This window comes from Malus sylvestris, chromosome 16 (assembly GCF_916048215.2).
Source record: "Malus sylvestris chromosome 16, drMalSylv7.2, whole genome shotgun sequence".
Classification (NCBI taxonomy): Eukaryota; Viridiplantae; Streptophyta; class Magnoliopsida; order Rosales; family Rosaceae; genus Malus; species Malus sylvestris.
In genome coordinates, this window is record NC_062275.1 from 33,399,385 (window position 1) to 33,415,194 (window position 15,810).

Here is a 15,810-nt window from a genome sequence, read left to right on the forward strand (position 1 = left end):
GACAACGACAAATTTAAAAATACGATGGACAAATTCAAATGACCTACACACAAATTATTCTTCTACCTTTTCAATGGAAACATAATCTTCTACCTCTTCTGTAAAAGCGTCATCTTCTACCTGTTCAATGAAAAAATCATCTTCTAAGCCCATTGCTATTTTTTTTACTTTCTTTGAATGAAATAAGATGAAAATATGAGTTAGGGTTTAAGGTAGACAAATTGTCTCCCATGCCCAACCTTTATTTTTTTTTTAATTAAGCAAAACAAGATAATTAATGTCCTTATCAATCTTTTTGTAAATGGACAAATTTGTAATTAAAAAATTCATTAACAGGTAGATGGGAAGATAAGACATTAGGGTGGGAATAACATCACTCTTCTCTTATAACTAAAAAAATAATATATATATATATATATATTATTTTTGGTTCAGTATAGGATTACCGAAAAATTGAAGAGACAATATCGAATCCTGTACCGAAATTTTAGGATTGGTACGATATGTCATCCCTAAACTGCAAGAATTTTGGTTTGGGATTGGGATTTTTTTAGGTTGGTTCAAGATTTTCGAGAATTTTTTCCAACCCTAGCCCTTCGGTTGAAGATGGCCTAATGGTAACCTTGTGGACAAGGTTTTCCATTGGGGGAGGGTGGTGTTATGACTCAGATACTTTTAAGCAGGATTAAGTAATTAATTAGTAATTTAATAAGTTGTTGAGTTTGTTATAGTTAGTGGCAAGCTGGCAGCGACATTGAGTCGGTGGGAGAGTTTGGATAAAGATCAACTGTGAAAATGTGTTGAGCTCTTGCATGACAGTGTGAATTCAAACTCCGTCGGTGGCTAATCTAATATCTAATATGACAAAATTTATCGTTTGACAAAAAAAAAAAAAATGGCGTCAATAGCTTGGCAACGGTCATTTCATTAAAGAATTAATATTACAAAAACAATTCCCAGAGCTATTGCTCTGTATCGTCTTCCTCCTTCCATATAATATTCTATTGTTGAAGCTACTTGCAGGTTTGAGCAAGGAGTTGAGATTGAGCCTAGGGATGGGCAAATACCCATCGGTTATGGGTAACCATTTAGATAAGTAAATGATTATGAGTAACCGTTTAGATAAATAAACGGTTATGAGTATAACTGTTTATCCGCGAAATTTAAATGGACGGTTATGGGTATTAATCGCGGTTATAAACGGGTAACCGTTTACTCATTTATTTTATATATGTAAAATTAACATAATCCATGTTCCCTATCAGACAAAACTATTATTTTAATTATTGGAATAGTATAAAGGCTTAAGAAATTAAAATACGGAAATGTATGATGAATGTATCTATAAGGCTATAACGGTGTTTAATTGTTAGAAAAGGAAAATTATGACAAATTTTTCTTTATTAATTTTCAAGTTGTTCAAAAAAACACATAGACAGGTGATAAAGAAGTAAATGGTAGAAAAGAAAGGATAAACGGGTTAAAAAATGATAAATAGGTAAATGGGTACTAAACGGTTACGGTTAACGGTTATGGGTATGAGTATAACCATTTAGGCAATTACCCAACGAGTAAACGGTTATGAGGGTACGAGAATAAACGGTTATGGATAAATATCCGCTGGTAATCGCCCGCCATAACCGTTGCCCATCCCTAATTGAGCCTTTCAACCGGGCAGCCCCGTCATGAGAGTTCCAACTAATTCAAAACAAAATCCAGTACAAGAAAAATGTTAAGCTTTAATCACCCAAAAATCCCTAATATATTTCCTACTGGAGCAAAATGGGAAACAGAGCAGGGAGGCGGTGTATAAACCTAATCTAATATCTACAAAGGGTAATATGGTCACATAGACATTTCTCATCTGTTTACGATTCATCATCCTCTCCTCTTGGAAAAGTAAATTTCAAGATAACAGACGACAATTAAGATGAGAAAGACACAACTTTTGTAAGTGAATGGAACCAGCCTTGGCTAGTAGTCAAATGCGAGCATGAGCAACGTTGATTGCAACCTTATATGTCACCCATCATTTACATCAGCATCCATGTTTGCAGGATTGTTAAGAGCTAGCTAGTAGCATGCATTAGTTGTAAGAATTCAGTTGTTAATGACTAGTGACAGCTGGGAAGTTGAGAGAGATTAAGATAAGCTTCTAAAGTAAGGCTGGGTAAGCAGGGCCATTATAAATGAGCTCGGGCAGACGTCAACCCGTTTTCCCGAAAGGAATAACCGATTTCGGTTGCGTGTTAACTACTCCATTCTGCTACGGTTGATAGCCATGCCACCCTTAAATTGGAAGCTTATCCTCATCTGTTAACTACTTAGCTAATACCTGCCTTAGCTTCACTACAACGCTAATATGGAGTGTGAAGTCGATAATGATACTACATGTAAGGTTGCTGTAATTGCTCACATCTCTTTCTATTTGGGACGCCAAATAGGACTATCAATAAAACCTTCAACATAAGTATACGAACCTCTAAAGACCAAGTCTACTGATTCTTCTTTAGCTTCGAAATGGAATAAGACAAATGTTTCCACGAGCATGCCAATGACCAATCCAAGAATGCCTCCAGCAGCATTCTGAGATGATTAAAATACGATCGCCATCAACTTATATAATACAAGAAATAAACAATAGGAACCGAACAATAATCACATATTACAATGCCCCAAAAATCAAAAAATAATTTAACAAAATAGAAACTACCCTCTCGAAGATACATACCATGACGGGACTCTGGTTAAACAAAGCTCTGAATGCAGCATATCCTACCAAATATCCGGTAAGCATGGTCACCACAACATGTAAACCTGTGGAAGTTTGACTGTTATAGCACTGGAGCATCCAAACATATTTTCAAAGCGAATAAAAATTCTACAGAAAATTTACATAGGGAACAAAACAAAAAAGAAGAAATTAAAAGATTATCAATCATTCGCTTAACAAAGGGATAATGAAATATATTTTGTTTTTCTAAACATAACAATAGATGCTTTAAATTACGGAAAAGTAAACCACTCAACTCTATTCCGAAGTAAGGAGAATGAATTTTAAACAGAGATTCAAATATGAAATATGTAGAGGTCGCACTTGGTGCGATGGCAAGTGCCTTCGCCCATGAGCGGTAGGTCTTGGGTTCGAGACTTGGGAGCAGCCTCTCCATAAATGGGGGTAAGGCTAGCAGACATTCACCTCTCCCAGACCCTGCGTAAAGCGGGAGCCTTGTGCACTGGGTACGACCTTTATTCAAATATGAAATATGTGGTCAAACTATTTCAATAAATTCTCAACACAAATGCTTCCCATGAAGCAAATCTTCTAGGCAAGTACTTTGCACACCCCTACTAATACATACAACTCTTGTACAGATCACACAATACATACTAGGACTCACCAGAATTTCTTTATTCTTTGAAATTCCATATAAGCATTATACACCTCAAGAGCTAAGTTTTGAGCAGTTGGAAAATGTATTCATTCAAATGGTAAGTATTCACTGAAACAGAATCCGGTTTCTTTCTTGCTTAACATTTCAAGCTTTACCCTTAACATAGTTCTTTCACGCTTACGTAGGCATCTACACTAGTTATTAAGACAGAAAACTTGAACAGGTAAAGAATGGAAAAGATAAAGATACTTACAAAATCACACATTTCTTCTATATGCATTCCATATCGAGGGCATGATAAAAATCACAAGGTAAAACACTACTATTTGGTTGACCTGCTCATAGAAATGGAATCAAGCAACATTTACATGCAATGGAAACCAAAGAAGACACCTGAGATGTGACATCTCAGAGTTTATCCATTAAACCTTTTAGAATGGATTCAGTTTCCATTTGAATTATCATGTTACAGTCAAACCAATCTGACGTTGTCAAGCATACCAATCCAACCATTCTATCCCCTCTAAATGTCACGATTCTAGACTTTCAGAGAATGAAAAATTGTTTGAAATAAAAAAGAACATCCTTGTATTATATCATATTCCAGTAGATGAACTAGTACCGACCATCTCTCTTCCAATCTGTTCACAGCTCTGCCTGCATTCCCCTCATAAAAATCAATTTTCATCAATGGACCAAAGCAATAACTACAAATTGAACACTTCCCAATAAGATGATTGAATTAAAGAAACTTACGCCATTATCGCAGAATTGAAAAGGTCCAAACTCAATGCATTTGCCATAAGTAATACCATTCAGAAACAAACAATAAAATATTATGTCAGACATGTATAAACTTTTTATCTTACCAAAGCTGAGTTGATCCTTGTAAGAAGACAAGGGCTCAGTGGTTTCTTTCTGTAATGTCCTTCACATGTTCTGCATATGCATTCCTCTCCAAAACTTCAGCCAGCTTCTTAAGTCTAGCCTTCAACTCCTCACTCTAAACACAACAAGAACAATTACATTTCCTTTGGAATCTCTGGAAAATACAGGAAAAAATAACAAAGTTCAATTACAAACCAAACACAACACAACAGGGCTGTTTTGCGTTTCACCTTTTCTCTGGTTTTATGGCTGGTGAGGACAAAGAAGAGTTGGGCCAAGTGCAGTCGAGTCGAGGCATCGGATGCAATACGGTACATTGGTTTTGGAGGAGAGATTGGAAGCAATTTGCTGGAGTTTAAGAGAGAGGTGTGGGCTTGTGGAAGCTTGAGGTGAGGAATGAGAGGATGAGTTCGGTGGTTGATACGACCAGTCCAGGTGGGTTCGTCAGATCACTGCTCATTTTCCTGTGATTTTATTAAAAGACCATAGGGCTTCAATTTATGACTAACTTTCCATAACAGATAGTATTAATAGTAATGATCTATTCTTTTTCTTTTTACATAAATTAAGAATCAACAATCATGCACAAGAGAACCATGAAAATGAAAATATGCCATACAGAGCTATCTTTTAAAGGCTGTTAAAGTTGTTCACATGTGTTCTTTTATCTCCCTTCAATGATCCAATCCCATATTATTTCTCTAAATTACCAACTTTTCCACTACCCAAAGAGAAAATATGACAAGGTTTACCTTAGCATCCCAGTAGTGGAATTAAGGTCAATTATAACATCATATCAAATAGTAAGAAACTACAAAGGATGGTTACATGCCACATAGAAAACTCAACTCCAATAGATTATGCAGACTATCATCAAAGACCCAGGAATTACAAAACACAACTGTCCAAATGAAATTAAAAAACACCCAATAAGCAAGAACATGAGAATTACCTTGGCAAGGTGTTATGGAACCAAGCTCAATATTCAACCGAAAAGAAAATTAGAAAATGGTTTTGATCTGAAAACAACATTCACCAGAATTCGGGAAAAAAGGAGAAAAAAGAAAAAGAAAAAGGAACATGACAAAATTGAAGACTGATAAGAATTAGGTCGTTAATAGTTCAACATTTTAGTGAGTAATGCAAAAGTTAACAATCACAAAAATTATGACAGAAAGTTCAATAAACTGGCACTCTGATGTTATAGAACAACTTAAAAAGACAAACTGTATGGTGACACCATTTATGACCTTTTCAGGACAATAGGGGAAACAAAACTTCCCAATCATAAAGAAAGTCACAAGTAATTCCATTCACAAGATTTCCCCAAGTCAAACTTCAGTTATATCTCTACATGATCATTAGAAGCTCTAAGCAAAGCCTAAGTATGACACTGATCTCCAGAGATTCAGAACAAATTCTCTCCCCAAAGACATTTTTCGCCTAATTTCCAGGCTCAAATCATTCAGCCATGCAAATAAAGGAACATAATCTGATGGATCACAAAAACAGGAAAAAGAATCAAGCCATGAATGCACCCTGGTACAGTAATTTTCATGCCAAAATGTTAGATTTTGGTTTTATATGTGAATCTGAATGATGAAGGTGCAGAAGAATTTTGGACTGATATGACAGCAAGAGCAAAATGAAGAGAGAGGTTTGCAAATCTGAAAGAATGTTACTCTGAACATTGAATCATCACATTCATCACATTGAGCTTGTGAGGTCAGAAAGGACAAAATATAACCGTTCGAGGGAGAGAGTTTTGCAATTCAACTCAATCTCAACCAGTCATCTTACAACTTAAGAGATTAAGACACATGACAGTTACTAAGACCTATAAGACTTAATAAGCAAAATACAATTCAAATGATTAGCCTGCCAATATAAGCACAGACTAATTTCACATATAAATAAGTACATCAATTTATAATCCAACACTCCCCTTTAAATTGTGGACTGATTTTACTCCAAGAAGCTCTCTGAGATGATTGAAGTGACCCTTTGCTAAAGCTTTTGTGAATATATCTGCAACCTGCTCCTTGGTTGGGAAATAGACCAAATCAATCACTCCTTTCTGCAAAGCTTCCTTAAGAAATGATACCTCCTATTCATGTGCTTGGTTTTTTGATGGAATATGGGATTCTTAAGAGATGGATATTGCTGAAGTGTTGTCACAATTGAGTTGCCTCAGTTTCAACTTCTCCAAAATCCTCTAAAACAAACCTTAGCCAAGTAGCTTAAGTTGTAGCTTTTGCAGCATTTATGTTCTCTGCTTCTGCAGTTGACAGTGCTATGCAATGTTGCTTAACAGAGGCCCATGAAAACATTCCACTTCCAAAGGTGAAAGCATAACCGGATGTGCTGCTCATAACATCTTCAGAGCCACTCCAATCACTGTCGCAGAATTCAATTAGTATGGCTCCTTTTCCTTTCTTCTACTCCAAGCCAAAATCCAAAGTCCCTTGAATATATCTTAGAACTCTCTTTGCAGTTCCAAAATGTTCGTTTGAGGGACAACGTATGAATCTAGCTAGCAAACAGGCAGCATACATTATGTCTGGCCTTGTTGCATTAAGGTATACCAGGCTACCAACAACCTTTCTATATTGAGCTTCAGCAGCAGCACCACTATCATCTTCTTTCCTTAATTTGTCACTAGGAACTAATGGTGTGCTCATAGGTTTACAATGTTGAAGACCAAACCTTTTGAACAGTGAGGAAGCAGATTTACTTTGATTAATGAAAATGCTTGCCTCAGTTTGTATTACTCCCGTGCCAAGAAAATGGTGTAGAAGCCCAAGATTAGTCATCTCCTTTATTAAGTCCTGACTGCTTCCAATATAAATGATATCATCAACATAGATAGACACTATGAGAATTTCTGCACCATCTGTACTTTTGGTATACAAGGTTGCTTCACTAGTTCTTTTCTTGAACCCACACGGACCAAAATAGGAATCAATCTCTCTATACCAGGCGCTTGGTGCCTGTTTCAAACCTTATAGAGCCTTGTACAATTTGTAAATCTTGTTTTCTTCTCCTTTCACAAGGAACCCCTCTAGCTGATCAACATAAAACTTTTGTAGACTTAACATCCAGCTAAAACAACTTCCAATTCTTCTGTGCAGCTAGAGCAACGAGGGTCCAGATTGTGTCCAATCTAGCTACTGGAGCAAAAGTTTCATGAAGTCAACTCCTAGCTCTTATGCATATCCCTTTGCCACCAGCCTTGCCTTGTTCTTTTGCACTGAACCATACAGGTTGAATTTGGTTTTCTACACCCATTTAACTTGAATAATAGGTTTATCCATTTGTCTGTTCACCCGTTCCCAAGTATTGTTCTTCTCAATCATGTCCATTTCTTCCTCCATTGCTTTTGTCAATGAATCATATTGTGCAACATCTTCAAAATTTTCATGCTCAACAATGCAGAGACTGCAATGTTGATAAATCTCATTTAAGTTTCTCCATCGCAAGGGGGTTGAATCATAACTCTCTGAATCTAGCAGACCAGTCTGTGAACTAGTAACTGGACTTTGTCAACTAGAAGATTCACTGAGTGTTGATGATGACAAAGGAGTTGTGGCAAAAGGTTGACTTTGCTGCACTGGCATAGCAATTCCTTCAGTCTCACTCAATTCCATAAAAGCAGTAGAAATGAGCGGAACACATATCTCCTTGACTTTAAGTTTCTTCCAGTCCCATTTTCCATTCTCATAAAAAATCACATCTCTAGAGATGGTCACTTTCTGTATTGCAGGATTAAACACTGTGTAGCCTTTTTCATAGCCTTTTTCATGAGTTCCATAGCCAATAAAGATGTCTTTAGCACTTGTCTCCTCCAATTTGTGTCTCAAATTGTTTAGTATGTATGTATAACACACCGAACGAAACACTTTGAGACATTTAATCCCTGGTTTTCTCCCACTGAACATCTCAAATGGTGTCACATTCTCTAGAGAATTTGTAGGCCATCAATTCAGCATATACACAACAGTGTTTACTGCTTCACCCCAGAGGTTGTATGAAAGATCCTTCTCATGCAACATTTCGCCATCTCAATTATTGATCTGTTCTTTCTACACAACTCCATTTTGTTGTGGAGTGTAAGCAACAGTGAGTTGCCTTTCCAAGCCTAGAGACTCACACAATCCAAGGAATTCATTTGAAGTGAACTCCCCACCTCTATCTGTCCTCAGCCTTTTCAGAAAGTAACCACTATGTAATTCCACCATGGCCTAGAGTTTCTTGAAGATAAAACACATCTGACTTGTTCCTCAAGTAGATCCAACACATTCTTGAACAGTCATCAATGAATGCAAGGAAATACCTATTCCCACTCATTGTTGGAACTTGCATAAGGCCACGCACATCTGAGTGCACTAACTTTTTTGAGAAGACATCTGAGTGCACTAACTCAGTGGCTCCTTTGCTCTCCAGGATGACTCCTTCAGAAATGAGTCCTTGATGTTCCTATAGCACAACCATGGCATAATCATCTGTCTCCTGAATTTCAGGTAAGCCTAGCACCATTTCTCGTTCTTACAATTGCTTCAAACTCCAGTAATTCATGTGCCCAAATCTTCTATGCCAAAGTGTAGCACTCTGATGAACATTGGTTCTCAATGGAAGTTGATGACCAGTGGAAACATTCCCCTTTGTTTTACACTCACAACCAAGTTTGTCAATGACTAGTCATCAAACACATCCACCTGTAGTCTCCAAATAACAGAAAATTCCATGTTCTGTCATCTGTCCAACACTAAACAAATTCTCTGCAAGTCCAGGTACCAGCATCACTTCTTTTATGTAACTCTTGCCTTTCATTGTGTCAATGACCAGTGTTCCTTTTCGTTTCACATCAACCAAGACTCCTGTACCAACTTGTACTTATTCTTGTTTATGTCAATATTCACAAGCAGGTCTTCCCTTGAGGTCATATGATTGCTGCATCCACTTCTATGTACCACACACATCACAGTTTTTCTTCACATTATTTGAGTGACTGGCATAGAACAAATTTCCAGTAAAACTGACCTGCTGCATAACTTTGTTGAGGTTGTGGTTCTTAGCTAAATGAACAAATTTACTGCACTTGTGACATTTAGGTTTACCCTTGAAGCAACACTCCATAGTGCAGTTTATCACAATGTTTACATGCCCCCTTTTCTGCAGTGCCAATTAATTCATTCTTCACAAAAACAATGGGTTTGTTATTCCACCGCTTCCCTTTGGCTTCGAAATTCTTCTGATATTTAGCATTGTTAGCAATGTTAGATTGACCACTAAAACTATTGTTCTTAGATGAAATGTTCAATCTAGCAAATGTCCTTTCTGTACTGCTTTCTCCATGTCTATTCAGCCTTTACTCATATCCTTTCAGGATAGCAACCACATCTTGAACATCAATGGTTTCCATATCCCTAGTACTTTCAATCACTGATGCAATACTATCATAGGACTTAGGTAGGCTAATTAACAATTTCTACATTATTATCTGATTACTCAAATATTCACCATAACTCTCCATTTGATTAATCAGATCAAATAATCGAACTATATACACAGACAGGGATTCATCCTCATTCATATGGGTATATTCAAAATCCAGCGAAGGTCTTGTAATTTCACTGACCTCACTTGTTTGTCTCCGACGAACTCTTGCTTCAGGATATCCCAGGCTGCCTTTGCAGTCTCCTGAGTTGCAATCCATGGAAAAATCTGATCGGAAACAGCTCCTTGGATAATACCAAGTGCTCTTGCATCCTTGACAAGATTCTCTTGCAGTAGCTTGCTCTCCATTGCCGAGCGCTCCTTCTCCCTCTTCACCAGAGTATTGAAGCCCTTCTCGACTTGATTCCACGTGGGACGGAAGATGGTCTTCATTTTGATTTGCCAGTAATCAAAATTGTTGTCGTTGAAAATCGGTGCTCTTAGCTCTCCTCCACCAGACCTAGCCATGTTAGACTCAGATCTTTACACAATTAAAGTTTCACTGCAATGAGATATTGTTGTGACTCGATTCACAAAACTTCACAAAATTGATGCCCACGCTCTGATACCATGTTAGATTTTTGGTTTTATATGTGAATCTGAATGATGAAGGTGCAGAATAAAACATAAGTTGCTAGAACTTAAATTATTTGTTAACCTCCTAAAAGTTGCATGCAAAATCACTTGAGAAAAATCTCAAATAGTACAGAAGGTAAGTAATGACAATGACTATGTAGCCACTTATGAACGGCCACTTTGCAATAGGTGAGAAAGGAGGTGAGGTGAGGGGAATGGGTTGCTGGAGGGAGATCCTAGAGACTGGAAGGGGCACATTGAGAGGGGTAAGTGAGTAAGTGACAATGTTTATGACTCAAATAAGATATCACAGCAGACATGAACTTGGATTTACTTTCTCTAAGCAACGTTGAAGAAGTTTGTAAAACAAAAACTTACTTACAAACTTGCTTTACAGGGCTTGTTTTGTATCAGCTCCATAACTCTTGCAGCCCTCAAAGAAACTACGCCATATAACGACATTTGGTGGGAAGGGCATGTCGGAAATCACCTTCTCTGCTTCCCTAACATGTCCACTTTTAGCCAGTAAGTCCACCACACAATGGTAATGATCCATTTCTGGTTCAACCCCATAATCCATTTTCATTTGCCCAAATAACTTGATCCCATCTGTCACCAACCCGCCATGCCTACAAGCCGTAAGCATAGTGCTAAAAGTCACTACATCCGGCTTCAAGCCGAAGAGAATCATTTCTCTAAATCGTTTTATTGCCTCAAGAGCATGACCGTTAAGTCCAAGTGCAGAAATCAGGGCTGTCCATGTGAATAGATTTTTGTCTTCCATTTCTTCAAAGATCTTCACTGAGCTGCCGATGCTACCACATTTCCCATACATGTCAATTAACTTGTTGCATACAAATGTGTCACAACAATTGAAATTAGTCTTAATGATATAACAGTGAAGAGAACTGCCCAGAGAAAAGTTGCACAGTTTAGCACAGACGCTTAGAACGCTAACAAACGTATAATTGTCTGGTAGGACTTGATACCACTGCATCCATTTGTAAAGCTCAAATGCCTCTTTGTAATAGTCACTGCGGGCACAAGCTCCAATCACACAGTTCCAGGATACAAGGTCAAGTTTTTCAAGAACCGTAGGTAATTTCGGAGTATCATCATATTGCTTGGTTCCATTACAAATTCCAGGAATGACATAACAAGGAACAGCAGAAAGCAGACCATCAGCAGAAGCTGTGAGAAAGACCAGCAGATGAGATATGAGACCATTCTTGGCATATGAGGTTATAAGAGAGTCCAAGACATACTTGTTTTCCTGAAAGCCCATTCTTATAATTAAGCAATGAAATTGTTGTGCTTCTAATGCCAACGACGACTTAAGAACAGCTGAAAACGTGAACTCAGTTGGTCGGTAACCCAAATGAAGCATTTCTTGCATTAAGAATATAGAAGCAGGCGAATAGATATTAGAGTATCCCCAAATCAAAGCATTCCAGGAAACCACATTTTTCGCATATATCTCATTAAAACAGCAATGGGCATTTTCCAAATTATCACACTTGGTATAAAAGTCAATCAGTGCACTACCTACAAAAACATTAGATTCAAAAGCGTTTTGGATTGTCTTACCATGAAAGGACTCACCATAGCACGGCATCTCCAAATGGTTACAACAGTTTATAAGACTAACAAATGTGATCTCACTAGGCAATACTCCATCCATCGACATTTTAGAGAAGAGTTCGAGTGCTTTCCAAGATCTCTCAGTTTTCGCTACTGCACCAATGATAGTATTCCATGATACAACATCCTGAACAGTAACCTCATCCAAAACTTTCTCAGCCGAGCATATGTCAGTGCATTTCACATACATACTCATAATAGAATTCACCACAAGAACTTCACACTTAAACCCATTCTTTATGGCTAAAGAATGCAGTTGTTCCCCAAATCCCAAGTCTTGTTGGCATGAAAATGATGAAAGAATACCCACAAAAGAACCTTCAGACAAAGCATAATTCTTTCTCACAAGTTCTCGAAATAACACCACACAATAATCAGCAAACCCATGATTCCCAAGCACGGATATCATTGAATTCCATGTGACCAAGCTCTTACAAGGCATATCCTCAAATGCCCAAACCGCTTCCTTTAACAACCCATGCCTTCCGTAAAAACTTAACAAAGAAGTCCCTGCAAAAGCATCAACATCAAACAAACCATTCTTTATTACCAAAGAATGCAACTGAACCCCATGATAAACTTCCAATGACCCACATGTCAACAACCCACCAAACACATACTGCGTTAGCTCAAAACCATAACACCTCATCTCAGAAAACATTCGCCAAGCTTCCCCTACGCACCCGCATCTACTGTAAGCACTAATTATGATATTATATGATACAGCATTTCTATCAGGCATTTTGTCGAACCATTGACGTGCAACTGACAATTCGCCAAGTGAAAAATACTGGGACAAGATGTTGTTGTAAACAAAAATGGGTTGGGTTGGAGATGGACCCATTGTGATGGAGAGAGCATGGAGTGGTTTTGTTGCTCTAAGGGACTGAACCCTTGAGCATGCTCGCAGTAGTTGCAGAAGGCGTTTGTGTTGTTGCAGGAAGTCTCCATGGGTGCTTATGCACTTGGAAATGATCAGCAACGGAGCCACGATTCCAAAATGGAGTGGGTTGATTGAACCTTCAGACACAAAATTTCTTTCCAATTAAAAAAATATTGTGCGAAAATTTCAGTAGTCTCATTAGTTTCTTTCACACTTCCCAAATTTCTAAAACCTGTCACAGAGACAGAAATGAACTGAGAAAAAACAAAGTATAGTTACTTGGAACTACACAATCTGAACCACAAAACTGACTATAATCAAGGGTTTAAATTTCGATTTTGGTTAGAGAAATATTGAAAGATGGGATAGGATCAAGGGACAAAGATTTTGACAAAGATTTTAAACTTCTTCTCAACCTTTAGATCTAGTTTAATCTAGCGGTCCCTAAGTAAAACTTAAATTGTTCTCGTTGACATGGCAATGACATGGAAATAAATAAATAAACTAATTTAAGTAATTTTATTTTTACCAAAAGAAAACAAAACGAACCGTGAAAAGAGAAAAAACTCAACAATGCTTCTTCTTCCTCTTCTTTTTTCAATCTCCATATTCTGAAACCCTCTATGCCATGGATTATATTTGATTAATATATATATATATATATAGATAGATATATATATGCAATGAAACCAATAGATTTTTCTTAAAAAAACATAAGAGTAGAATTTAATTATAAAAGTGCTTATGGTTTTTTAACTCTTCATTTGCAAGAGCACGGTCCAAAAATTATCACTTTTATTTCTTTTGGTCAAATTGTCATGAAGGCACACCAAATTTTGTTGTTCTGGGCAATCACGAAATCAATGGAGGTCTTCATCCCACCCTCCCATGGTTTTGCAGATTTTATTTATTTATGTTTATTTATATTCCATGTCATCATTCTTGTCATTTATTGATTAAAATCCTCCATATCACTTTTAATTAGGACCAATGGATGCTACAGAATCTAAAGGTTAGAAAAAGTGTAAAAATATTTGTCAAAATCTTTGTCCCTTGATCCTATCCCTTGAAAGATATATCGATATAGGTGGAAATATTGGTAAACAAACAAAATAATAGAAACTAGCAATAAAAGCATACAAACTATGTTTGAAATACAGATAGCAACTTTCCGGTTCCTAAAACTGACGGCATATACTGGAATATATTTCCAAGAACCCAGTTTGACTCTGCATATAATTTCTCATAAAGTATGGTTAGATGAACAAATTCGTTATTGCTTTCTTTTTTATTTTCCTTTCCAAATTGCACTTTTTCTGCCTACAAGTTATGAAGGTTATATTCATCCTTGAAATTTCGGCAGAGTCTATTTTGTTTGCGTGACTTTCCAAAATAATTGATAACCTCTTAACACTTCTAGTATTAACTTCTACACCTTCAACCACATTCTCAAGAACAGCATACTTACAAAATTTCACATTGGACAAAATGCAAGCTCAGTGTGATAGTTTCCTCTAATTCACTGACGAATTATACATTCAAATTGCCCAATCCACCAACAGAATTCAGACGTGATAGATATCAATTGGAATACAAAACCAAATGCGCAATCAAATTAAATCAAGAATTATCATTCACAATTTCCTATCCACAGAAAAAGCAACTCCATAAATAGATGCCTAAGTCAGTTTAAATCAATTCAATGAACCCTAAATTAGTAACATATTAATTCTAATAACCCTAATTCCTACATCCCAAAATGAAAATTTGAAAACAATCATAGAAATTAAATAATAAGAAGAGTAGAATAAGAAGAAACGAAGAGGAAGAAGAAAAATAAAAAAGAAAAAGGAAAATGTCAAATTATTTGCAAAGGAGAAAAGGAATCGACTTACAGTTAGGGAATGGAGGAGGAAGACGACCAGAGGAATCGACTTACAGTTAGGGAATGGAGGACGAAGACCCTAAATTAGTAACATTTTCCGCCGTACGGTTTCGAATTTTTTATGGGCTTTTAGATCTCCAAAAATATATAGTTTAGTAAGTCCACTTATCTAATTACATGTATTTATTTTTTTTATACTAATTTTTTATTTTTTTTAAATATTAAAAATTAATTAAAATCTTCTAATATTATGTATTTTTCAATTAAATCGATTTTAATCTCACCACACTACTAAAAGGAAAAGGATTCTTTCCTGATCCTTTCTTCGTAATCCAACAAATCAGATAATCAGGATTATTAAAATTTAATCTAACAATTACAAATAAGGGCCCACTTTAAAAGTTACTAGCCTCTTGCCACAGGCATATGCGTGTGGTAATTGGCCTTTTTATATTTTTTATTTAAATAACGAATTTACATATTTTAAAAAAAAAAGAAATGAATTAAAGACATGAAACCACCCACTAATGTGGGAGGTTTTGTTTTTGTTTATTTTTGTATAATTTTAAATATTAAATTTATTCAAAATAAAAATATGGTTAAATATTTTAGCTTCTTTTGGTTCAATTGTAATTTATGAAATTCTTAAAGAGCAATTTATGGTATTTTGAATGTTTCACCATTTTATGGTGCTCACTTTATATATATTGACACACCTCGTCCCGAAGGAGGGCATGCTAGCCGTCACGTGAGAGTGACGTAACCATTTACACAGTTCGGAAGCTTTAAAGATACAATTACTAAGATGTAACACCCGAAGGTGTGTCCTACTTTTGTGAATTCTATCAGAACACCGTTGGATTCCTCGTGGCCACCAAAGCTCTGCTATCTTGAACCTGGAGGGGCGCAAAACAAAGTTGAGTGGGTCACTAAAACAAAGTTTTTCGAAAATCATCTCATTATCAAAACGCTAACCCCTCGCTGTAAAACCCGTATACTTTCCCAGAAATATGTAAAACGTATACTTGTCTCAAAATCATACTCAG

General features: G+C 36.5%; 1 protein-coding gene and 1 pseudogene across 3 annotated transcripts; both read right to left on the minus strand.

The window, feature by feature from the left end:
• Positions 1–486: 486 nt before the first annotated feature.
• Positions 487–10,067, minus strand: LOC126606656 (uncharacterized; annotated as a pseudogene).
• Positions 3,082–14,892, minus strand: LOC126606652 (pentatricopeptide repeat-containing protein At3g58590). 3 transcript variants are annotated; one of them, XM_050274035.1, is made up of 5 exons: positions 14,837–14,853; positions 10,734–13,033; positions 9,922–10,239; positions 4,514–4,747; positions 3,082–4,398 (listed from the first exon to the last, which is right to left on the minus strand). In XM_050274035.1, exon 2 carries the CDS (start codon positions 12,838–12,840, stop codon positions 10,747–10,749), a length of 2,094 nt encoding a protein of 697 aa, XP_050129992.1. In that variant the 5' UTR covers positions 12,841–13,033; positions 14,837–14,853; the 3' UTR covers positions 3,082–4,398; positions 4,514–4,747; positions 9,922–10,239; positions 10,734–10,746. The 3 variants fall into 3 exon arrangements, with proteins under 3 accessions (XP_050129992.1, XP_050129993.1, XP_050129991.1); XM_050274036.1 differs by lacking the exon at positions 14,837–14,853 and adding an exon at positions 14,819–14,834 and having other exon boundaries at positions 10,734–13,016; XM_050274034.1 differs by lacking the exons at positions 3,082–4,398; positions 4,514–4,747 and having other exon boundaries at positions 5,942–10,239; positions 10,734–13,016; positions 14,775–14,892.
• Between the last annotated feature and the right edge of the window lie 918 nt (positions 14,893–15,810).

Coding starts and splice junctions, on each gene's coding strand:
- LOC126606652 (XM_050274035.1), bottom strand. CDS start 12,840: ATGGGTCCATCTCCAACCCAACCCATTTTTGTTTACAACAACATCTTG.